This window comes from Pecten maximus, chromosome 2, assembly GCF_902652985.1.
Source record: "Pecten maximus chromosome 2, xPecMax1.1, whole genome shotgun sequence".
NCBI lineage: Eukaryota > Metazoa > Mollusca > Bivalvia > Pectinida > Pectinidae > Pecten > Pecten maximus.
This window is the reverse complement of record NC_047016.1, coordinates 50,013,410-50,038,965: the sequence shown is the minus strand read 5'-3', so window position 1 is coordinate 50,038,965 and position 25,556 is coordinate 50,013,410. Positions and strand designations below refer to the sequence as shown.

Here is a 25,556-nt window from a genome sequence, read left to right as displayed (position 1 = left end):
CACAACATTTCATATCATACACATTGTAAAATATGATAAAAACAAATTCTAGAAGTTGACTATCAAAATTGATGTTTGCAGAGTAGTTACAATATATTTGAAACAAGAGGCCCAGAGGGCCTGTATCGCTCACCTGGTTTCATGAGATATGAAACAAGAACTATGCTTAAGTATATTTGCCACTGGTATTGCTATGTCAATATATATCATATGCATTTTATATGGTTACATGAACATTGTTTTTATTGTAATTCTAAAAATGTCAATTTAGCCAAATTGATCCCTTTTGGCCCCGCCCCTCAGCCCCCCGGGGGTCAGCCCCACCAACTGTACAATTTTGAATCCCTACCCCAAGGGGATGTTACCAAGCGAATATGAGCGATATATATATATCCATTGCTTAGTTTCAGAGAAGAAGTTGTTTATATCAATTTAGGCAAATTGACCCCTTCTGGCCCGCCCCTCAGCCCTCAGGGAGGTCAGCCCTATCATTTTTACAATTTTGAATCCCTACCCCAAGGGGATATTACCAGTCAAATATGTGAGATATCCATTGCTTAGTTTCAGAGGAGAAGTCTGGCCCTTTTTGGCCCCGCCCCTAAGAAACCCAGGGGGTTAGCCCCACTAATTGTACAATTTTGAATTCCTACCCCAAGTAGGTGCTACAAGGCAAATACGTGAGATATCCATTGCTCGGTTTCAGAGAAGAAGTCGTTTATATCAATATAGCCCAATTGACCTCATTTGGCCCCGCCCCAGAGGCCCCCAGGGGGTCAGCCCCATCATTTGTACAATTTTGAATCCCCACCTCATAGTGATGCTACCAAGCAAATATGAGCGATATCCATTGCTCGGTTTCAGAGAAGAAGTCGTTTATATCAAAATAGCTAAATTGACCCCTTTTGGCCCCGCCCTAGAGGCGCCCAGGGGGTCAGCCCCATCATTTGTACAATTTTTAGTCCCCTACCCATAGGAATGCTTCTGACCAAATTTGGTGAAATTCCGATCAGCGGTTATGAAGAAGAAGTCAAATAACTCAATTGTTGACGGACGGACGGACGGACGACAGACGGACGACGGACGGACGGACGACGGACGCCACGGTATGGCATAAGCTCACCTTGGTCCTTTGGACCAGGTGAGCTAATAATGTTAACATTTAACCTGCTATGGAAGTTTAAAAAAATTTTGACCTCACACAGTAAGATCATAAATAAGATGCAATCTCCAAAGAACTGATGAAGTACAAATTTTACAACAAGAAATTCCACTCGTGTGAACATAATGGTGTTTATATAAGTAATACACTGACTACGGACACACCTACCATTGAACTTTGAACCCTAGTGGTGTCGGGATTGCAGTTGGTGTATCCAGTAGGATACAACATTAACCTTGGACATTGATCCCAATTGGAGGCAGAGTGTTGGTGTATCCAATAGTATTCCAATCGTTTCCTATGGGAGGTGTTTATAATAGTATTTTATCCTCCATAGTTATGAAATTGATCATCCTCTTCTGAGAGTCACCAAATCTATCAACTCTGCGATCATTAAGAGATATTGATGTAGAATAACAACAATGACAAAACTGATTGTTTAAAATTTTATTTTTCATTTTAAAAATATAAAATGAATCGAGCTACTGGAAACACAAGAAAAATACTTGTGGTCAATAATGCAGATACAAAATTTGAACTGCAGAGTATACAACATTTTTTGCCAAAAACTAGGACATATCAAAACCCAAAATTTATTTAATCATAAAAGCTTTAAAACATAGATCATGATAAATAATTATGTACTTTTAAACATGCATTATGCAAAGAATAAATTATTTAAACATTAAACATTTTTGATGACATCAGAAAACAAGTTATCAAATATAAATTTCATAAATTACTTTTAAAATTTACTTGTTGATTTTATGTACTAAATAACATCAATTTTCATATTTGCTTAAACCATAGTCAATTGTTTTCATTAATAAGTAAGATAAAAGAACTTTATAAAATGTTCAAAATCCAAAATATCTTTATAGAATATTGTCCCTATACAATTATATATAGAAATGTTTAACCAACTTGTAATTTTACCATATTTTTGAGAAATCTCTGCCTTAATTACCCAGCACTACATTTTCCAATTTGCCTGGTGGCATAACATTTGGTAACATATATTGCTTGTGTAGAAAATATTGTCTCATTTTTTACCCAAAACATCAGCTGAAATAAGCATCCAATCAAAATATATTATCTGTTATGTTGGGTAGCAAATTGATGTCCAAGGGAAGTAACTCTTAAAGTCAGGTTTACTGTGCAGAACAGGTTTTGTACACTGGCACCTCCCACTAGAGTAACATATATAGCACCCAATACATGAATTAATGAATGTTAATATAGAACAAATACATGCTTCCTTATAAAACACACTTCATACAACATGTATACCAACACTTAGTTAAACCTGTATAATCTGACCAGATCATTCCCACCACAATGTCCGACTTGACAGTAAACCTGTATAATCTGACCAGATCATTCCCACCACAATGTCCGACTTGACAGTAAACCTGTATAATCTGACCAGATCATTCCCACCACAATGTCCGACTTGACAGTAAACCTGTATAATCTGACCAGATCATTCCCACCACAATGTCCGACTTGACAGTAAACTCGTATAATCTGACCAGATTCTCCCGTCACAATGTCAGAATTGACAGTTAAACCTGTATAATCTGACCAGATCATTCCCACCACAATGTCCGACTTGACAGTAAACCTGTATAATCTGACCAGATTTTCCCGTCACACTGTCAAGACTTGACAGTTAAACCTGTATATTCTCTCTACCACAATGTCAAGACTTGACAGTAAACTTGTATAATCTGACCAGATTTTCCCGTCACAATGTCAGAATTGACAGTAAACCTGTATAATCTGACCAGATTTTCCCGTGTCACAATGTCAGATTTGACAGTAAATCCTGTATAATCTGACCAGATTTTCACCCGTCACAATGTCAAGACTTGACAGGTTTCACTGTAGATCCATTCTCAAACCTCTCATAGCTTCATTGTAATACCTTTCTGTAACAAATCTGTAACCACGTTCGATTATTAAAGTATGTCATATTTATATATAAAATCACAACTTTATGTAATATGGTCCACATCAACAAGTCCTCTGTTATTGAAATATTGAATTATGATGCACTATTGTTCACTTACAAATTGATGATGATAAAATGAATGAATTTATATTAGAACACAAACTGGTGTAATATCACTGTTTTGGAAGTATTCAGGGTCCTCGATTCTTTGGCAGTGTTCACCTCGAATACTAAATCTTTGAAGCTTTCACAAAATCAGGAATCCAAACTTGACATGAGAATTAGTAAATCAAATGTCCAGTAGCTAATATTCACCCTTTTCCAGAGTCATTAACATCCATCACTATGAAAGACTTTGGAGATGTTCTTAAATCATTTCCATATGGCCCTGAATGATACTACAGGCATTTTATTACACTGAATTGTACCACAAGTGTTTTATTATGACCCTGAATTGTACGGCGTACATTTCATAATTACACTGAACTGTCTACTTCAACTGTCCCTGGAGTTAGAATCAGTCACAAAGACTCTCCCATTATCACGATGAAGCTGTTGCTTCTGAGGTAGAATTCTTATCTTCAGCTTTCTCAGCCTTTACATCCTCCTCCTGCTCCATGACCTTGAACACGCCCTTCACCTCCCGTACTGGTTCTTTGGACTTCTTCTTCACAAATGAACCATCTACAATAAAAGAGAGAAAATCAAGCTACTACTGTCAGGTTGTATGTGCCTTTTTCAGGGCTTTTTGGGGCTGTCAATAGGCCCCATTTCCATTTGAAATTATTTAATATTTAAGCCCAACTCCCAAAATTTGCAAAAAAAGTCATTCCCAATTCACAAATTTTCTTCCAAAATGAGACAAAAAGGCCCAACCCCAAACCACTTAGAAAAAGACCTGCTTTTTTTGCTTTTTTTTGTTTAACTCATTGTTTAAAGGCAATTCAGTATAGAAGTCCCTATCAATGATTTGATAGTGAACCACCTATATTAGTATGGGCTAGATTAACAGTAAACCGAATTTGTGCTAGCTGGGGTAAACAAGGTGATGTTTCTGGCTCAAACACCGTCAAACTGAGTGAAACATTGTGAAAATTTACACAGAACACAATACCAATCACAACATCACTTTTCTGTCATTAATGTCAAATTCCTTATATTACATTACATGATGGAAATCTTTATCTTATTAACATTTATAATGTCAAATTGCATATGAACAGGTGAAATTCTCCAATGTCTTTCAAGGGCTCTACACATTTCTAGTAGTAATTGATCAAGTGAACTACTAACTACAATACTTACAGCCCTTGTCCACAGCTTTCTACCCCTCGTAACTACTAACTACAATACTTACCTCCCTTGTCCACAGCTTTCCATCCCTTGTAACTACTAACTACAATACTTACCACCCTTGTCCACAGCTTTCCATCCCTCGTAACTACTAACTACAATACTTACCTCCCTTGTCCACCCCTTTCTACCCCTCGTAACTACTAACTACAATACTTACCGCCCTTGTCCACCCCTTTCCTCCCCTCGTAACTACTAACTACAATACTTACCGCCCTTGTCCACCCCTTTCTACCCCTCGTAACTACTAACTACAATACTTACCGCCCTTGTCCACAGCTTTCCTCCCCTCGTAACTACTAACTACAATACTTACAGCCCTTGTCCACCCCTTTCCACCCCTCGTAACTACTAACTACAATACTTACAGCCCTTGTCCACCCCTTTCTACCCCTCGTAACTACTAACTACAATACTTACCGCCCTTGTCCACAGCTTTCCTCCCCTCGTAACTACTAACTACAATACTTACAGCCCTTGTCCACCCCTTTCCACCCCTCGTAACTACTAACTACAATACTTACAGCCCTTGTCCACCCCTTTCCACCCCTCGTAACTACTAACTACAATACTTACCTCCCTTGTCCACAGCTTTCCATCCCTTGTAACTACTAACTACAATACTTACCGCCCTTGTCCACCCCTTTCCACCCCTCGTAACTACTAACTACAATACTTACCGCCCTTGTCCACCCCTTTCCACCCCTCGTAACTACTAACTACAATACTTACCGCCCTTGTCCACCCCTTTCCACCCCTCGTAACTACTAACCACAACACTTACCGCCCTTTCCACCCCTCGTAACTACTAACTACAATACTTACCGCCCTTGTCCACCCCTTTCCATCCCTTGTAACTACTAACTACAATACTACCCTTACACCCCGAACACCTCCCTTGTCCACCCATTTCCACCCCTCGTAACTACTAACTACAATACTTACCGCCCTTGTCCACAGCTTTCCACCCCTCGTAACTACTAACTACAATACTTACCTCCCTTGTCCACAGCTTTCCACCCCTCGTAACTACTAACTACAATACTTACCTCCCTTGTCCACAGCTTTCAACCCCTCGTAACTACTAACTACAATACTTACCGCCCTTGTCCACCCCTCGTAACTACTAACTACAATACTTACCTCCCTTTCCACCCCTTGTAACTACTAACTACAATACTTACCTCCCTTGTCCACCCCTCGTAACTACTAACTACAATACTTACCTCCCTTGTCCACCCATTTCCATCCCTCGTAACTACTAACTACAATACTTACCTCCCTTGTCCACAGCTTTCCTCACCCTACTTAACTACATACTACGCCTTGTCCACCCTTTCACTAACTAACTACAATACTTACCGCCCTTGTCCACCCCTCGTAACTACTAACTACAATACTTACTGCCCTTGTCCACCCCTTGTAACTACTAACTACAATACTTACCGCCCTTGTCCACCCCTTGTAACTACTAACTACAATACTTACCGCCCTTGTCCACCCCTCGTAACTACTAACTACAATACTTACCTCCCTTGTCCACCCCTCGTAACTACTAACTACAATACTTACCGCCCTTGTCCACCCCTTGTAACTACTAACTACAATACTTACCTCCCTTGTCCACCCCTCGTAACTACTAACTACAATACTTACCTCCCTTGTCCACCCCTCGTAACTACTAACTACAATACTTACAGCCCTTGTCCACAGCTTTCCACCCCTCGTAACTACTAACTACAATACTTACCGCCCTTGTCCACCCTTTTCCTCCCTTCGTAACTACTAACTACAATACTTACAGCCCTTGTCCACCCCTTTCTACCCCTCGTAACTACTAACTACAATACTTACCACCTTGTCCACCCCGTTTTCCATCAACTCCTACAATTCTACCTCCTTGTACCACCACCCACTTAACCTACAATACTTACCTACCCTTGTCCACCCCTTGTCCATCCCTCGTAACTACTAACTACATACTTCACCCCTTACCCCCCTTGTACTCTAACTACATACTTACCTCGTCCACTTCACCCCTCGTAACTACTAACTACAATACTTACCTGCCCTTGTCCACCCTCGTACTACTAACTACACTCCGTCACACTTCACTAACTACTAACTACAATACTTACCGCCCTTGTCCACAGCTTTCCACCCCTCGTAACTACTAACTACAATACTTACCGCCCTTGTCCACAGCTTTCCACCCCTCGTAACTACTAACTACAATACTTACCCCTTGTCCACAGCTTTCCACCCTGTACTACTAACTACAAAACTTCCTTTCCACCCCTCGTAACTACTAACTACAATACTTACAGCCCTTGTCCACCCCTTTCCACCCCTCGTAACTACTAACTACAATACTTACCAGCCCTTGTCCCACCGCCTTTTCCACCCCTCGTAACTACTAACTACAATACTTACCGCCCTTGTCCACCCCTTTCCACCCCTCGTAACTACTAACTACAATACTTACCGCCCTTGTCCACAGCTTTCCACCCCTCGTAACTACTAACTACAATACTTACCGCCCTTGTCCACCCCTTTCCTCCCCTCGTAACTACTAACTACAATACTTACCGCCCTTGTCCACAGCTTTCCACCCCTCGTAACTACTAACTACAATACTTACCGCCCTTGTCCACCCCTTTCCTCCCCTCGTAACTACTAACTACAATACTTACCGCCCTTGTCCACCCCTTTCCACCCCTCGTAACTACTAACTACAATACTTACCGCCCTTGTCCACCCCTTTTCCACCCCTCGTAACTACTAACTACAATACTTACCGCCCTTGTCCACAGCTTTCCACCCCTCGTAACTACTAACTACAATACTTACCGCCCTTGTCCACAGCTTTCCACCCCTCGTAACTACTAACTACAATTAGCCTGTCCACCTTCACCCACCACCACTCGCCCTTGTCCACAGCTTTCCTACCCCTGTAACTACTAACTACAATACTTACCCGACCCTTCCACCTTTCCTACCCCTCGTAACTACTAACTACAATACTTACCTACCGCTTTCCCCTTTCCACCCCTCGTAACTACTAACTACAATACTTACCGCCCTTGTCCACCCCTTTCCTCCCCTTGTAACTACTAACTACAATACTTACCGCCCTTGTCCACAGCTTTCCACCCCTCGTAACTACTAACTACAATACTTACCGCCCTTGTCCACCCACTCGTACTACTAACACAATACCTTCCCTCGTAACTACTAACTACAATACTTACCTCCCTTGTCCACAGCTTTCTACCCCTCGTAACTACTAACTACAATACTTACCTCCCTTGTCCACCCCTTGTAACTACTAACTACAATACTTACCGCCCTTGTCCACCCATTTCCACCCCTCGTAACTACTAACTACAATACTTACCGCCCTTGTCCACAGCTTTCCACCCCTCGTAACTACTAACTACAATACTTACCGCCCTTGTCCACCCCTCGTAACTACTAACTACAATACTTACCGCCCTTGTCCACCCCTCGTAACTACTAACTACAATACTTACCGCCCTTGTCCACCCCTTTCCTCCCCTCGTAACTACTAACTACAATACTTACCGCCCTTGTCCACCCCTTTCCACCCCTCGTAACTACTAACTACAATACTTACCGCCCTTGTCCACCCCTTTCCACCCCTCGTAACTACTAACTACAATACTTACCGCCCTTGTCCACCCCTTTCCACCCCTCGTAACTACTAACTACAATACTTACCGCCCTTGTCCACCCCTTTCCACCCCTCGTAACTACTAACTACAATACTTACCGCCCTTGTCCACCCCTTTTCCACCCCTCGTAACTACTAACTACAATACTTACCGCCCTTGTCCACCCCTTTCCTACCCCTCGTAACTACTAACTACAATACTTACAGCCCTTGTCCACCCCTTTCTACCCCTCGTAACTACTAACTACAATACTTACCGCCCTTGTCCACCCCTTTCTACCCCTCGTAACTACTAACTACAATACTTACAGCCCTTGTCCACCCCTTTCTACCCCTCGTAACTACTAACTACAATACTTACCGCCCTTGTCCACCCCTTTCCACTTCGTAATATAACTACAATACTTCCTTCCCCCTTTCCACCCCTCGTAACTACTAACTACAATACTTACAGCCTTGTCTCACCCTTTCTACCCCTCGTAACTACTAACTACAATACTTACCTCCCTTGTCCACGCTTTTCCACCCCTCGTAACTACTAACACAATACTTACGCCCTTGTCCACCCCCTTTCCTAACCCCTCGTCCTCCTATAACTACTAACTACAATACTTACCTCCCTTGTCCACCCTTTCACCCCTCGTAACTACTAACTACAATACTTACGCTCCCTTGTCCACCCATTGTACTACTAACTCCAAATTACGACTGCCCTTGTCCCAGCTTTCTACCCCTCGTAACTACTAACTACAATCTTACCTCACTTGTTCCACCCCTCGTAACTACTAACTACAATACTTCCCTCCCTTGTCCCACCCCTTGTAACTACTACTCCATACTTACTCTGCCCTGTCCACAGCTTGCCTCCCCTTTGTAACTACTAACTACAATACTTACGCCCCCTTGTCCACAGCTTTCCTCCGTCCCCCCCTCGTAACTACTAACTACAACACTTACCGCCCTTGTCCACCCCTCGTAACTACTAACTACAATACTTACCATCCTTGTTGCCCGCAGCTTTCCACTGCTCGTACAGGTCAGATCGATCCAGCAGTCGGTCAAGGTCACGGTTACTGATGACACTGCCTGCCTTATTTGAGTTGTTCATTGTCATCTGATGGTCATTAGACTTGAGAAGGTCCAACAACTCATGCTGGGTCAGAGGCTGTAGACTTGAATTGAAGTTTGAAATACCACTCTTGAACTTTTCTGTAAAAGAGAAATTGTGATACTTGTGCTAATCTACAGATTATTAGATTTTTAGATATCAATAAGATATGTATAATTCATGTCAATGCCTCTGGGTGAAAAAATATTTCACACCCAAACGTTTTTATCTCCATCCAAAAAAGGCAGGTTGGCAAACTTTTAAATAATCTTGTTACTAAGCTTGTATGGAGCAAAAGTATTCGCTTTAAAAGTGCTTGTTCAAAATAACACAATTAATGGTTTTTGTTCTTTACATATATCTTTTTATCTATTTTCTTAGGATTGATTGTCCTGGCAACAGTAAAGATGCATAATGATAATAATCAGATGTGTAGAGAGGCCCAAGACAGGAGAGCTGCCCTGTATTGCTGTATTGTATAAAGAGGAGAAATCAGATTTACTGAAACCACATCTATTTCTAATTTACCTTTATGGATGACCATCTTCTCTATCTTCCTCTTGGCAGCTGCTCGCTCCACGATGCGCTGGTCAATTGTGTTAGATGTGACAAAGCGATAAACACAGATGGGCTTTGTCTGTCCGATCCTGTGACACCTGTCCTGTGCCTGCAGGTCGCACTGTGGATTCTAAGGGCGACAAGGAAATCATGTTATAACCAGGGCGACAAGGAAATCATGTTATAACCAGGGTGACAAGGAAATCATGTTATAACCAGGGCGACAAGGAAATCATGTTATAACCAGGGAGACAAGGAAATCATGTTATAACCAGGGCGACAAGGAAATCATGTTATAACCAGGGCGACAAGGAAATCATGTTATAACCAATGCGACAAGGAAATCATGTTATAACAAGGGCGACAAGGAAATCATGTTATAACCAGGGCGACAAGGAAATCATGTTATAACCAGGGCGACAAGGAAATCATGTTATAACCAGGGCGACAAGGAAATCATGTTATAACCAGAACATGGCTGCAGGATGTAAAAGGACCTCTTAATAAGTCACATAAAAGAGTCTACGATACTTGATAGTTTTGTTCAACCATAAATAGATGTCTCCAGAGAATGTATAGACGAGGCAACTGCTAAATGTATCATAAGAGGAAGGGGGAGGGGGGCTTCTTATCTGGTCATATGCCAGGGACAATCTCTGAATTGAGAAGATAAAGTGTCAGAAGAAAGACATATCACATCATATGAGAGCAATAGCAATGGGAGGATTTGTTTAAAATAGTGTTGTTCCAATTAATCTATTTAATCGCTGTTGTTCCGTTTAATCAATTGAATTGATGTTGTCAGGGCTTTTTCTTACTGGTTTGGGAAGGGGCCTTTTTGTCTAATTTTGGAAAGAAAATAGATGAATTAGGGAAGATTTTTTAGGAGTAAAAAAAAAAATAAGTCCCAATCGGGAATGGGGCCCATTTACAGCCCCAAAAAACCCTCAGAAAAAGCCCTGGTTGTTCTGATTAATCAATTTAATTAATGTTGTTCTGATTAATTAATTTAATTGATCAATAAATTTATAGCGATACCCAACCTTATTTTAAAATACAGGGCATAAACTACAGCTAATGTGGTTGTTAGGGCATTACAGGACAGCACATAAGTGCAGCTAATGTTAGGGTTGTTAGGGTTATTACTGCAACATAGTTCTCTGCGAGTTGCAAGTACTTATTGGGCTTCGTGTCTTGAAAATAAAACAAAGAGGCCCAATAGGTCTGATCCATCACCTGCTTCTAAAGCAACTTTAAGGATGGCCTTAATTCTCTTTGTTATTCAGGAGGGGAAAATCAACATTTTATTTTGGTTTTGAAAATATATAGAGGCATTTCAACAAACATGCCAGGTATTTATCCTAGCATGCTACTGGCAACATCATGACACTGCCGAAGAAGTCATTTAAAGTCAACTCATTTGATCCCTGTGACCTTGAAAACAGGTCAAGGTCATTCATTTGAACAAACTTGGTAGCCCATCACCCAAGCATGTTCATGGCCCAATGAATATGCTAATTGTTTATAGATGCCCAACAGATGATAGATGATGACGGACAAAAGGCAATAAGAATAGGTCTAATGTCTCGGTGACCTAAAAAGCTATTATAATTCTAATTAAAACAATTGCTTGAAATATGTATTTCAGACAAAGCATTAGCAGCATTTCTATTATCAATCCCTACCCAATCGCTGTCGTAGATTATGACGGTGTCTGCAGAAACAAGGTTGATACCAAGTCCTCCTGCCCTTGTACTCAGGAGAAACAGAAATATCTCTGGGTCAGAATTGAATGCTGCCATCTGCAAAACGAAATCTGAAAGTGGTATTCCGCCAGGACACAAAGTGAGATCAAATGACAGAATTTGAACAAGACAAAAAGAAATCTTATGATAGTGTTCTAAAAGTACAGAGGGAGATTTTATTATGGTATTCTGACAAAGACAAAAGTGAAATCTAATGACAGAATTAAAAACAGGCCAAAGTGAAATCTATGATATTCCAAAAGAATATAGCAAAATCTATTATTATATTCCAATGAGGTCAAAGTGAAATCTTATCTTGGCATTCTATTGGACAGTGAATCAACCGATATCCATTCCTGCACTTTGACTTTGAGGACAATTCAGTATTTGTAATCAAAAGATATATTCTGTTCTATTATAATCTTTTTGGAACTAAATTACTTTTCAATTCTAATTTCAAAACAATAATTTAAAAAAACTAAAATTCAACAATTGTTGTGAAAGGTTACATACTTATAATTGGCTTCTGTACATGGATAAACATGCAACATTCATGACAGTTAACTTAAAACATGTATCTTTTGATCCAGTGTCATGTAGACAGATTGACAATGACAGTAATATTTTATATTCCTGTAACTTACCGATTCCTGTCGGCTTTCAACATTACATGAACCGTCTAGACGACAAAACTTGTATGACCTGAAGTAGCAATAGTCTTCTATTACATCCAGCATGGTGGTAAATTGGGAAAAAATCAGCACCTACAAAGCATCCACAACAGAGAATTAACCATGACCAAGGCAGGTCTGCAAATACAGTACCAATGGAAAGGTCTTGTCACAAGGAGCATGCATGTGAAATAGCTAGGCGGTATCCTCATTTGTATGGACACATTTCAGGGCTTTTTCTCACTGGTTTGGGAAAGGGCCTTTGTGTCTCATTTTAGGAAGAAAATTGGTGAATTGTTGGAAAGATTTTTTTTTTAGGAGTAAACTGCAAATTTTGGGAAGTTGCCTTAAATATGAAATAATTTCAATTGGGAATGGGGCCCATTAACGGCCCCAAAAAGCCCACAGAAAAAGCCCTTCATTTTTTATGAAAACTTTACCCTAGCTGTCTAAGGATGATGACTGTGGTCTGTACATATTAATCTTTGAACTTTTCCCCTACATATATTGACCCTCTTACCTTGTGATCTCTCGACTTCAGCTCCTTCAGCATGCGGTCCAGTAGCAGCATCTTGCCACTCTTCTTTACGATGTCCTCATCTACTTTAAAGTTGCCAGTGTCTGGGTCGAGTGGGTACTCCAGCAGGTATGGGTGGTTACAACACTTGCGTAGCTGCATCATCACACCTCTCAGCTTTATAGTTACCTGAGATGTTGCCATGACCACATCCTTTGCTGGTGTCCTGGAGAGAAATTCATCAAATTTTACAAAAATACTGATTTACTGTATTTCAGAGTATTAGATTTTTACTAGATATCTCTCTATTAAATGGAGATCCTCCCACAATTTTGTCATATTTTACAATAACACTTCTGTTTTCTTAGTTCCATACTCAATGAATATATTTTTCTTGTCATTGACTCTACCTTTTTTCATCAAGGAGACCAAGCATAATAACCATGCCTTGGGAAGCTTGGTTTGGTTTAGTTTTGTTTAACATCCTATTAACAGCCACGGTCATTTAAGGACTTGCCAGGTTTTAAAGGTGGAGGAAAGCCGGAGTACCCGGGGAAAAACCACCGGCCTACGGTCAGTACCTGGCAACTGCCCCACGTAGGTTCGAACTCGCAACCCAGAGGTGGAGGGCTAGAGATAAAGCCTTGGGAAGCTCATCGTAAAAGATTTTTCATGGTGCATTAATTATCAACGATAATGACCCAGAATTAATTTGATTGACTCACGAAGTATTTTGTGTCGTCTCATCATTAACAGCTGTTATCCAGGCACTTAGATCTTCCTCGTCCTTTTCAATTGCTTTCTCTGTTTTCTTCAGTTCAGCACGATCCGACTCCGACTCCATCATCAGTTTATAGTTGATTTTCTTTTTGGTCGAGCCCCTCACTGGACGTCCTTTCTCACTCAATTCAACCTTCGGTTCAGGTTTCTGTCCATAAATGAAATTTGATGTTTTTTTGATACAAGAGATAGTACAGCAGGCCTGCCTTTGCTCACTAGGACATACACGCTCAAATAAATTATGGCAAAATATTCTCATCAAAGCTGTATTGAAAGCAGTTTCCTAATGTGTTGTTTGAGGTCATAGTTTGTCAAAGATCTCGAAATGTACTTTTTCTGAGACTGAAATTTTACTCAAACATTTCATCTAGGATAATGGTAACATTCTCAGCAGTAATAAGAGATATTTTCAATACACCAAATGTCATCACATTCTGATCAACAGGAATAAGAGATCTTTTCAATACATCCACTGTCACCTTTTTTCAAGGCATGAACTTAAGCCTATAGATATACCATTAAAATACTTCAAAGGTTGATTCCAGATTTGTCAAACTCAGATCGCCAAGATCTAGAGGAAAGATTCATACAGAACAATGAAAAATCTGCATTTATAGCGAAAAAAAACCCCATCATCCCTAAATTTCTATGTCCAGATTACCTCTTTATCAATAGACTGTATTACCTGACATATAAAGTACTAGTTCATGACAAAGACTAACCTTTGTAGATTTTAGCCGATCGAAGATGGTGTGATCGATCAGGCTGCTGTAGAACTCCTGCTGGATCTTAGTCAGAGGAGCATACACCAGGATCTCCTTCTTTGGAGGGATGTTTAGTTCCACATCCTGCTTCAGTCTCCGCAACATAAATGGCGTCAAGATCTGTTGAACACGATACAAGGTGTTTGATAAAATTGAAATCGAACAATGGAACATACTAGTAGGAAGGTATGTACAGTTTTTGTTTTTTATGGCCAATACATTTTCAACATCTTTTGGCTAGCCATTATCAGCACTAAATGTAGCAATTCAACTGTCAGAGCCGAGATGCAGAAAATGGTGATTATCAGATATATCATAGCATTGCCATAGTGAAATCACATGATACTGTCCTGAAGTCACACGAGAGTTGTGAAGTCACATGACAGTCGTGAAGTTACATGAGAGTTCTGAAGTCATACAACTAATAACCTACCTGATGTAACATGGATAGGATGTTCATCTGTTGCTCTTCTTTAACAATGTCTTCATCAGCTTTGGTGCCCGACAGTCTCTCTATATCAAACCAGGCCTCAAAACTGTAAACAGTAGACTTTAGCTATCAACACATGGACAACAGATTATAAACCTGATGGAAACTGTGGATTGGATGTCAGAGCTAGGACAGATCGGCAGACAGGCAGAAACACATACAATCTGGATTATAGGTGTCCATCATTATAATATGCTGCAATGATGCTTTTCTAAATAATATAAGCCAAGTCTACTTGTGTAACATTAAACTTTTTTCATATTATATGAATACTTGAGAATCAAGTTAGTAAATGTATTTGACATCCGGTAAGGGAATGTGCAGGAAGATACACCCACATTAAAGGAAATCAATACAGAATCTAACTGACCTTCCTAAGTCATCAAAGATCTCCGGGAGAAGGAAATTGAGGAGAGACCAGAGTTCAGATAAGTTATTCTGTAGCGGGGTACCAGTCAGGAGAAGTCTGTGTGTGTTCCTGTACAAACGAAGTTCCCTGCACAAAGAAACAAACATATTGTTATATTAACATATGTAAAAGGATTCATCTTATCTTAACATGTGTAAAAGGATTTATCTTATCTTAACATGTGTAAAAGGATTTATCTTATCTTAACATGTGTAAAAGGATTTATCTTATCTTCACATGTGTAAAAGGATTTATCTTATCTTAACATGTGTAAAAAGATTGATCAAACATCAAAACAAGTTCCAATCAGCTTATTAATTCAACCTTTTTAAAAATAATTCACATTGGATAACAATTTTTTTCTCATCAAGTATACCATAATTTTAAATTAGAAATCTTACCTGATCATGTGATCATGCAACAATGTGTGTTTATGATGAGATTTCTTACATGAGCAGGCAATGACTTATGATTTTGATGAGATTTTGTACCTGATCAGACAACAATGTGTGTTTTTGATGAGATTTTGTACCTGATCAGACAACAATGTGTGTTTTTGATGCGATTTTGTACCTGATCAGGCGACAATGTGTGTTTTTGATGCGATTTTGTACCTGATCAGACGACAATGTGTGTTTTTGATGCGATTTTGTACCTGATCAGGTGACAATGCGTGTTTTTGATGCGATTTTGTACCTGATCAGGCGACAATGTGTGTTTTTGATGCGGTGACCCTCGTCCACAATGAGGTATTTCCACTCAAAGGAGCTGAGCAGTTTACGGTCCCTCATTGTGATCTCGTACGACGTGATAACCACAGGCTGGACCTCCACATCCTTCTTCACTTCGTACTTTTTGTACATCTTCATCCTGAGTCGTGTCCTCTCCTCGCGATCACCATGGTATAAGATCACAGGCACCTAAAACAGAGAAGCCATACTCTAATGGCTGCTTAATGCTGTACTTTTAACTAAACAGACAGACTGTAGCCACCTACACAAGAAAAGAATCCTCAGGATAAATAAAATGTATATAAACACTAATGCGTCAGTTAGAATATAAAGTGTTACATCATTACACAGCAACATCATGAATAGTACTGAAGTCTCCAGTACACATATCTAACATCAAGTATTGTACTGAAGTCTCCAGTACACACATCAAACATCAAGTATTGTACTGAAGTCTCCAGTACACACATCAAACATCAAGTATTGTACTGAAGTCTCCAGTATACATCCAACATCAAGTATTGTACTGAAGTCTCCAGTACACATATCTAACATCAAGTATTGTACTGAAGTCTCCAGTACACATATCCAACATCAAGTATTGTACTGAAGTCTCCAGTACACACATCAAACATCAAGTATTGTACTGAAGTCTCCAGTACACATATCCAACATCAAGTATTGTACTGAAGTCTCCAGTACACACATCCAACATCAAGTATAGTACTGAAGTCTCCAGTACACACATCCAACATCAAGTATTGTACTGAAGTCTCCAGTATACATATCTAACATCAAGTATTGTACTGAAGTCTCCAGTACACACATCCAACATCAAGAATTGTACTGAAGTCTCCAGTACACATATCCAACATCAAGTATTGTACTGAAGTCTCCAGTATACATATCAAACATCAAGTATTATACTGAAGTCTCCAGTACACATATCCAACATCAAGAATTGTACTGAAGTCTCCAGTATACACATCAAACATCAAGTATTGTACTGAAGTCTCCAGTACACATATCCAACATCAAGAATTGTACTGAAGTCTCCAGTACACATATACAACATCAAGTATAGTACTGAAGTCTCCAGTATACACATCCAACATCAAAATATGCAAGATTTTGTAATTTTTACTATTCCTACTATTAGTAAGTTGATAAATCTATAACTGACAATTTGTATTACGTTGGAATATAGTGTGATTGATCAATGTATTCTATTACATAGTTCCTTACCTTTGGTGCAAACCTCTTGAACTCGGAATGCCAGTTGGGCAGTGTGGATAGCGGTGCACACACGATGAAGGGTCCGGGTACACCCATGGACACCATGTGAGCCAACATTGCTATGCACTGAATTGTCTTTCCTAATCCCATCTCATCACCAAGGATACCATTGACACCATTCTCATACAATGTCTGAAATAAAAACAATTCTCATGTAATGTCTAAAACAATGACATCATTCTCATAATGATGTCTGAAACATTGCCATCATTCTCATATGTCTGAAATATTGCCATCATTCTCATATGTCTGAAACACTGCCATCATTTCTTATGATGTCTGAAACATTGCCATCATTCTCATATGTCTGAAATATTGCCATCATTTCTTATGATGTCTGAAACATTGACATCATTCTCATGTAATGTCTGAAGCATGGAGTATCATTGCTGGCACAGAATAATACAATAGTAATTCTAGACATACCTTCTAACAGAATAAGTTATCAACAGTACACATCGAGATGGAACCTACCTTGAGCCAGGTGAAGCCTTCTGACTGATACTGTCTCAGCTTTCCACCACTGAACAATTTGGGCTGCACAAACGGCATGCTGGTATCATACTCCTGAAAGTCATACAGAAAGTTTATCTGAATTTTATTCTTTTCCAGACATCAAATAAAGATACATTTGTACAAGTAAGTGTTTATGGTGTACTAACCCTTTCACTGATTAATCACATGGCCTTTCATTGTATTATCAGGGCTTCTTCTGAGATCTTTATGGGAACGTTTATGGACCCTATTCCTTATTGAAATTACTTCGTATTTAAACCAAAAAGTTCAAGCTTACTTCTGAAAAAAATCTTTTGCAATTCACCATTTTCTTCCCAAAATGAGACAAATGGCACTGTCCCCAAACCATTGAGAAAAAGCCCAGAATCATCACCAATCACGAACAGTCACTACTTGTAATTGCTCCTATTCCCCAAAACAAATCATGGGATTAGACCAAATTAATTGAAGTAATAGCATCTGATAATGTTTTATTTTGTTTTTTACTATTAATGAATTTTTTTTTATATATGTATTTATTATTAACCAGATTCTCACATTCATGTTAAAGTCTAAAACAGACACTTTAATGAATTACAAAAACAAGTTACCTCGTCTTCCTCATCCTTCACTTCATCTTTGACATCTTTATCATCACTTTTGGCATCCCCCTCCATTTCTGTTGTTTTTGTTTCAGATGTCTGCTCAGATTTTGTATTTTGTACGTTCTCGTTGTTTTCAGTTGTGTTTGACTTGTCTGCATCGACAGATTTCCCATCCTCTGTTTTCCTCTTCTTCTCAATTGCCTGTTCATAAATGAAACGTCTCAGCATATTAACTCTGATACAATTGGGGTCGCAATGGCTTATTTCTATCAATTACCAATGATATGCAAATCTTGAAAAACATGTTTTTTTTCAGAAATTTGTCTTTATATAATCTGTTCTTTGCTATGATGCCACAAAGCCTTGTTCCAAGTCCTTGCTGTGCAAGTTTGAAAAGTAACAATGCCTGGAGGCAACTTCACACGTTTTATAATGACGAAATACAAAAGATATAGAAGATCTTACATGAGGGGTGATGTCATATGAAATTCATTAAACCAGTCTGATTATTTTATATGTCTTTAGGCAACAGAATACCATATCTATTGAAACCACTCTATAAAAAGGCCGCTTTTCAACTTCCTTTGAGGGCTATTCCATTAAAATATCTACCTAACCCCAGGACCCCACAATAAATCAATTCTATACATGGTTGGATTACCTTCCTATTACTTCTATGTAATTCATTAAATTAATTCTATAGGGTGGTACCCCTTAAAACCAAACCTGGAGTCCTGGGGTGGGGTAGATGTTTTACTGGAAAAGCCCTGAGTGGGCTCCATGTTATGTGAAACAGTTATGTTCTACATGGTTTTTATCAGTAACGGGTGAACTTACCGAGAAAAACTTTGAAATATTAGCACCTTCAATAGAATCCACCTTTCTCTTTCTTCCTCGTTTTTTACTGTTTGTTTCTGAAAAGAAGATTTGAATAAGCTTATACTACTGTTGAAGATAATTATCTTTCAAATTAGCACCCATGGTTAACATGGAAGAAAATATAGATATTTTCACAATCAATCCTATCTATAGCGAGTTTTCAGCAATCATTGGACAGACATACTGTATAACATCAAAGATTCATTGTCTATAAACTTTCAATGTTTTCATGGTTGCTATGGAACCACAAATATAAATATTTACGGTTGCTATGGAACCACAAATATAAATACAACAAAAATTGTTGTATGCATTATTGTTTTATTGACTAACCACAACATATGTATCCACAAAATAATCAGTAAACTACAATCCACAAATACTTCATGTTTAACAGTATGGGGTCCGTAAACAAACCATGCTCACAAGAGGCACTGGACAGGTTTGAAATTATGGTACTGATAAATTCTCAGTCATATATCTATAAAGTTCAGTATTTATCCTTTAATAAACCCCTCACCTTGTCGAAAAGTTCAATATCAATATTTTTTACAAGGACTTATTTATGAACCATATTTAGTTTACTATTTAAAACTGATGATTCTGCAATAACGCTTTTTTGCGAACAGAGACTAAATTATGGATAAATATGTAGAATGTTATCAAAGTACATTTTAATTTGCTGCTAACAACAGGTGGTCACTAACACCAGTATGATTAACTGTGAAAATGAAACAAATCACAAATTCCTCCTTTATTGAAGCTGTAGTTGTGTTTATCAAGTTATGAAGCCAGAGAAGCAACAGCTATATTATAGTGGAAATCATAACTCACAAAAACTTCATTTACAAGTTGTAACTTTGATAGCAATTCATAAATATGTTATTATTTGTGAATTTTTTTTTCCTTAAGCAACTCAAGTGAAAGTGTAGATCTCAGTGATTTGCAGACATGTCTACCGAATATACTTTACCACTTTGGCTGCTGGAGCTATCCTGTGACCCCTGTGAACCTTGTGACCCCTGCATTTTGTTTGACCTCCTGGTTCGTGTGGATCTTGGTGAGGGAGCCATGTCAGCTGTCTGAGGGGAGTTACCAGAATGCTGCGGTACTGAAGGTTTCAGTGGGGAAGATGAAGATTTTGTTTCCATGTCTGCAATGTTTTGTGAAAATACTTGATATTGTAATCAAAGCAAATGGAGCGATTAAATACAGTCATACTCAATTCTTATGATTTTGAAATTCAGTGAAAGGCTTACATGTGCCAAGATGATCATGGACGTGAATGTGTGATTATCATCATTATATTTATAGATAAATTGAAATTTACCTACAATTAGTACAGGTTGCTTCATATGTAACACAATGGACTTGATGACGTAATATTATTGCGTAATTTATAAATGTTGTTAATTATAATTATCAATTATAATTGCCATAAATATTTAACGATATGTATATACTGAAGTTTGGTCAAAGGTAATTACCATAGATATTTTATGATATGTATATACATGTACTACAGGTTGGTCAAAGGCGGTCAGAATGTTTACATATGTTGAAATAGTGTTCTCAGAGATAAGGCGAGTCCTGCCACGTTAGGCAAACGTCATTAAGGCAGGATGACCATTTATTTAAACGTCATTAAGTCAGGATGACCATTTATTTTAAAGTCCTTAAGTCAGGATGACCATCTATTTTAAAGTCATTAAGTCAGGGTGACCATCTATTTTGGACCAATGTCAGCATTCCTTAACTTATGTAAAAGTTAATTCACGTGTTGAAAACGTGATGGTCAAAAGTGGTTTCATAACAACCTACTATAAAAGGGACACTGTCCACGGGGAGTGCAGTGCGGACCCGGGACACAGACAGTACAACATCTCGATGTTGTACCTAGCACTCATTTTCGGCCACGTAACTAAAGCCTCATATTAGAAGTTATTGCCAGTTGACCAGCCTGGGGGAAAAGATGTTAAAACGCCACGAGCCATCTAATTAAAGAAGTTACTTCAAAGAACCTGCGGTTGAACTTTTCTTTTATATAAGTACATGTAAAACACCTGAAGTGTTACACATATATCAGCTAGTTGCAATATGAAATGATGTTCTTGATAAACTACAACAGAAAATACCTTCTTCCTTTTGGATTTCTTGTTTGTTTGCCTTTTCCTGTTCCTGATAAAAACAAAACATATCATCTGTTATAGTCATTACTTTGGTAAAATTATTCTTTTAAGTTGATTTTTCATTATATGTTTGTAAAGCTTGGGTATTTTTGGAATCAAATTTATATATATATATATGCAGTGGTTAATCTACAATTCATTATTATGAATCCATTTCACATGTATTGCTAAAAACAGCAAGCCCTACAATGTTAAATTGAACTTTTCCAGAAATCCCCATCAAAATTCCACGAGTACAGCCTGGACTCGCATGTAGATTTCCTTCAAGAGCATTTGTATGATTTATTTTAGAGTTTAACCATTAGTGATGGGAAAGTTGTAGTTTAACTTTTAACTGAACCTATATAAATATTTGTCACATAATACATATAAAGGACACATTTCAAATATTACACCAGATTTAAACATAAAATTTCATTAAATGTGCAAATGGATGTCAGTTAATTGAATGATTCTTTATTATGAACAACACTATCAATCATAATGATAAACACACCTCTTTCATATTCTTTTCCTCTGTCTTCGCCTTCCTTTTTTCCTTCAATTCTTTTTTCCTTTTCTCCTCATCAGTTTGTTTCTTCATCCTCTCCAGAAGATACTGGGTGTACATGTTACTTTTACTCAGTAAGAACTGAAGTCTTTTGTAACGCTGTTCTTTTATTTCTTTATCCATGTCCTCCCACAACTGTAAAGCACAGAAAATACAGAATTTTATTAACAATGTGAACCTCTGACAATGTGATGAAGACAAGAGTTATCTCCCTTAGAACAGTTACATGAAGCATATACGGTAAACCTCCGGTTAGTTCGAACAAAATTAAATAAATATTGACGAACCTGTTCGAATTATTCGAAATTATGCTTCAGAAAATAAGCGCGAGTTCGAACTATTCGAGTCAATATCGGTGAAAATCTCGGCAGAGTAAAATCATTAGACACAAACACATCCATCGTAAATCTGATACGTAATAACGGCGGTCTGAACAATGGCACATTTACAAGCAAGTAAAATGATAGTATTTCTGTGGATTGTTTTGACTGGATATGAATGCTTTTCATGTCACTCAGCACGATCGGGCAGCCGATCCTTTCAACTATACCGCAAGCGACACCTCGCGTAGCATGCTTACCTAGTGTGAGGTCGCAGGTTTTCAGGTAATACTTTGATTGGCAGTACTTAAGAGATGTCCAGTCACAATTAAATAATCATAATGCTAAGTTAACACTAGTTATATGTGAAAATTCACGGACGATTTCTTAGTTTGCCATACACAGCACAAATACAAATATCGCATGTTTTTTATACATTGTTGGGGCCTACATTTGCAATCAGCTGTCTCGTGCGTGGTGTATTTTGCAATGTAACAAAAACTAAATTAACGCTAACATATGTGGCATATATTAGGCCTAAATCACAGACGCATTCTAATGATCACGCATACAATCTAATAACCTAAACGTGCTTGTTGATCAAATTTAAATCTTGGCATTTTTTCTGGGTCGGTCATCGGGGCCGGGTCGTCGCGAGCTTTCAATGGAGTTTGCCGGAAAAAATGTTACTTTACGTTCTTCATTTGACAAGTTCGAACTATCCGAAATGGTGTCTGTTACAAACAGCCAGAGTTCGAACTATTACTAGCTAAAAAATTACTGTTTGTAGAAAAAAATGTGTATTCGAACTATCCGTGTGTTCGAATTAATCGGAGGTTTACCGTATATATAAACATACTGTTTTCCTTTGCTGAAAAAATAACAGAAATAAACATGTCAACTTTAGCCTGGTTGAGAAGCTAGCTGACCTAGTCAATTCGGCCCGGATTAACATTTGAAAGTTAAGCCAGATAACTCACCTTTGCATGTTCATCTCGCTGTTTTTTGTCTTCTTCCTCGCCCTCTTTGTTCAGCTTTTTCTCCTCCTCAATCATCTCCTTTGTCAATATCGTCCCAGTAGCTTTAACAGCGTCGCCATCTACTTCCTGTTTAGACATATTAACCATATATACAGCAAGAGGTTTACACGATTCCCATGAATGTCCTCAAGACATATGTTGTGCTAATAGTCATTTGATTTTTGTTGTGTTTATACCGACATACAAGTATTGTTCAGAATAAGAATACCACAAGAGATAACTGATTTGACATACAGTCCATGGATTATGAAATAAGGTGGTCAATGTAGTACATCATATATTCATTATTTTCTCAAACTCCATTTAATGGAATGTTGCATGGTTTTTGTCATTTCCAGTGACTTTATTGTATTTCTATTTAATTAGCTTCTACATGCAAATTAACTGTTATAACAGTGTTGTTTTTTCCTGTCCAATCAATTTAATAATAATGGATTTTTTACTTAAATCTGATTACATATTATCTTTAAAGAATTAATTAACCAATCAATTAATTGAAAATAGACTTGTCACTAAAATATCATTCAGACTCTTTCCCTTAACACAGTTCTACACTGTGAACCAAAAATGTTTCTTACATCAGTAGCCATTGAGGACTCCTCCATCTTAATCTCTGAAAAAAGAAGGACATTATCACATTAGGTTGAACATTACAGAAATGATATTTGTTGCTGGAAGTTTTATTAATAGTCCAAAAACCAATTTATTTTACCTCAATTTACTGCAATGCCTCTTATGATCAAATAAAACAAGTCCAGTAAGATATTACACTTTTATTTTCAGTTATGGACTTCCTCTGAAATTCCAAAATCATGGGTTGCATGCGTTTTTTTATACAGAAATTTTGTTGGTAGCAACAAACAAGAACTGTATGCATCTATCAGTTTTTTTGGGTTTTTTTTTCGCTATTGGTGAATATGTTTATTACCTTTTTTAGCACTAATGGTGGGGTCCTCAACACATGAAGCTGACACAGCAAGATTCTGATGAGCATCCTCTCCTGGTACATAAGCCTCATCTTTGGGGAGAATGGGCGATTTACTTCTACTGTCTGTGTGTGTAGTGGCCTCCACAACTGTATCACTCCTATAGATAAATCAAATTTATAAAGTCGTGTGGCAAATTTAAAAGTTTAATTAATGTTAGAGAATAATGAAGTTATGAAGTGTGCCTTAGATATAAGCCAGGTATAAAATCAGGTAGTTTAAGTCCACTAATGGCATGGGGTGTCAGGTCGTTTCAGTACATTCGGAAGTCGTCCACTAATGGCGTGGGGGTGTCAGGTCGTTTCAGTACATTCGGAAGTCGTCCACTAATGGCGTGGGGGTGTCAGGTCGTTTCAGTACTTTCAATCAAAATTAAAATAAAGTAAAACATTCATTTTTTTTAATCAATACATAATAAATCTGTTTTCAGATTCATACATATTATATAACAGACATGTTCCAATAATGGACAAAATTGCTTAAACTGGAAATAAGGAGTTTTCTTGATTTTTTGGACTCCCCAAACTTGTATTTGACAATTGGACGTGGAAGGAACATGTCTTTTTGACAGATTATGTTTTGACCCTTCAGATTTCAGAGAATAGAAATGATCATTTGACTTCTGAAACTTCTAATAACTTTCAAGCTACGTATATATATAATACTTACATAGTACAACTACCCCTAGTAAGAATTTTGTGATATATGGTTTTATTCACATTCAGTTTTAGATATACCAGCAGCATGTCAGTTATCCATTCACTAGGCCTATATTCATCAAATTGTTTCCACAAAATACGCGTTGCCGTTTCACGTTCTGCAAATCAGCTGCAAATAGATCTATTGACTTTAAAAAAAAACTAGTTTGCTAATTAGCAATTCACGCATGCAGTTACACAAACAAACAATGATAATTTATCAATTAGGCCTACCATGTCGATACATCAAACTCTCAAATACTGATACTTACATGATTTTGTTTGGCTAGAGACGACTCGGTGTTTTGTAACGGTAAATGCAGCACGCACGGAAACAGCTGACTTCTCTGATGCAGCCGACAGCTCCTAATAGTGTTTCTGCTAGGTTTTTACAGCAGTCGGTTTGCCGAGATGTAGGTTTTCCGTTTTGGTCAGTTTAAACCCGTTGCTGTCAACGATTTTCACATATTTGTTCTTATTTCACACGTTTTCTGATATTCCAACCATCCCCTATCTTACACAAGAGTCTTCTTTTCCCGCCACTGGCAGGGGGCGCTGCAATAAA

General features: G+C 38.2%; 1 protein-coding gene across 3 annotated transcripts; it reads right to left on the bottom strand.

Annotated features, from left to right (window-relative positions):
- Window positions 1-1,591: 1,591 nt before the first annotated feature.
- On the bottom strand, window positions 1,592-25,556 carry LOC117322369 (lymphoid-specific helicase-like). 3 transcript variants are annotated; one of them, XR_004531522.1, is made up of 23 exons: window positions 25,264-25,556; window positions 24,236-24,393; window positions 23,886-23,920; window positions 23,248-23,373; window positions 21,894-22,082; window positions 21,344-21,386; window positions 20,182-20,361; window positions 19,167-19,243; window positions 18,336-18,530; window positions 17,704-17,796; window positions 17,179-17,361; window positions 15,899-16,122; window positions 15,164-15,289; window positions 14,737-14,839; window positions 14,262-14,423; window positions 13,485-13,687; window positions 12,763-12,985; window positions 12,216-12,335; window positions 11,512-11,628; window positions 9,797-9,956; window positions 9,160-9,369; window positions 2,519-3,797; window positions 1,592-2,465 (listed from the first exon to the last, which is right to left on the bottom strand). XR_004531522.1 is itself a non-coding variant. In XM_033877236.1 (22 exons), coding segments are annotated over exons 1-22 (3,072 nt in total). In that variant the 5' UTR covers window positions 25,266-25,556; the 3' UTR covers window positions 1,592-3,654. The 3 variants fall into 3 exon arrangements, 1 of the variants encoding a protein (XP_033733127.1); XR_004531523.1 differs by having other exon boundaries at window positions 2,572-3,797; XM_033877236.1 differs by having other exon boundaries at window positions 1,592-3,797.

Bases quoted from the DNA above. Each gene is read 5' to 3' on its own strand.
- LOC117322369 (XM_033877236.1), bottom strand. The intron at 15,290-15,898 runs GTACAAAATCGC...TTCTTTGTGCAG, and splicing joins ACACATTGTCGCCTGATCAG to GGAACTTCGTTTGTACAGGA. The intron at 14,424-14,736 runs GTAGGTTATTAG...CGTGTTCAACAG, and splicing joins TCCTATCCATGTTACATCAG to ATCTTGACGCCATTTATGTT.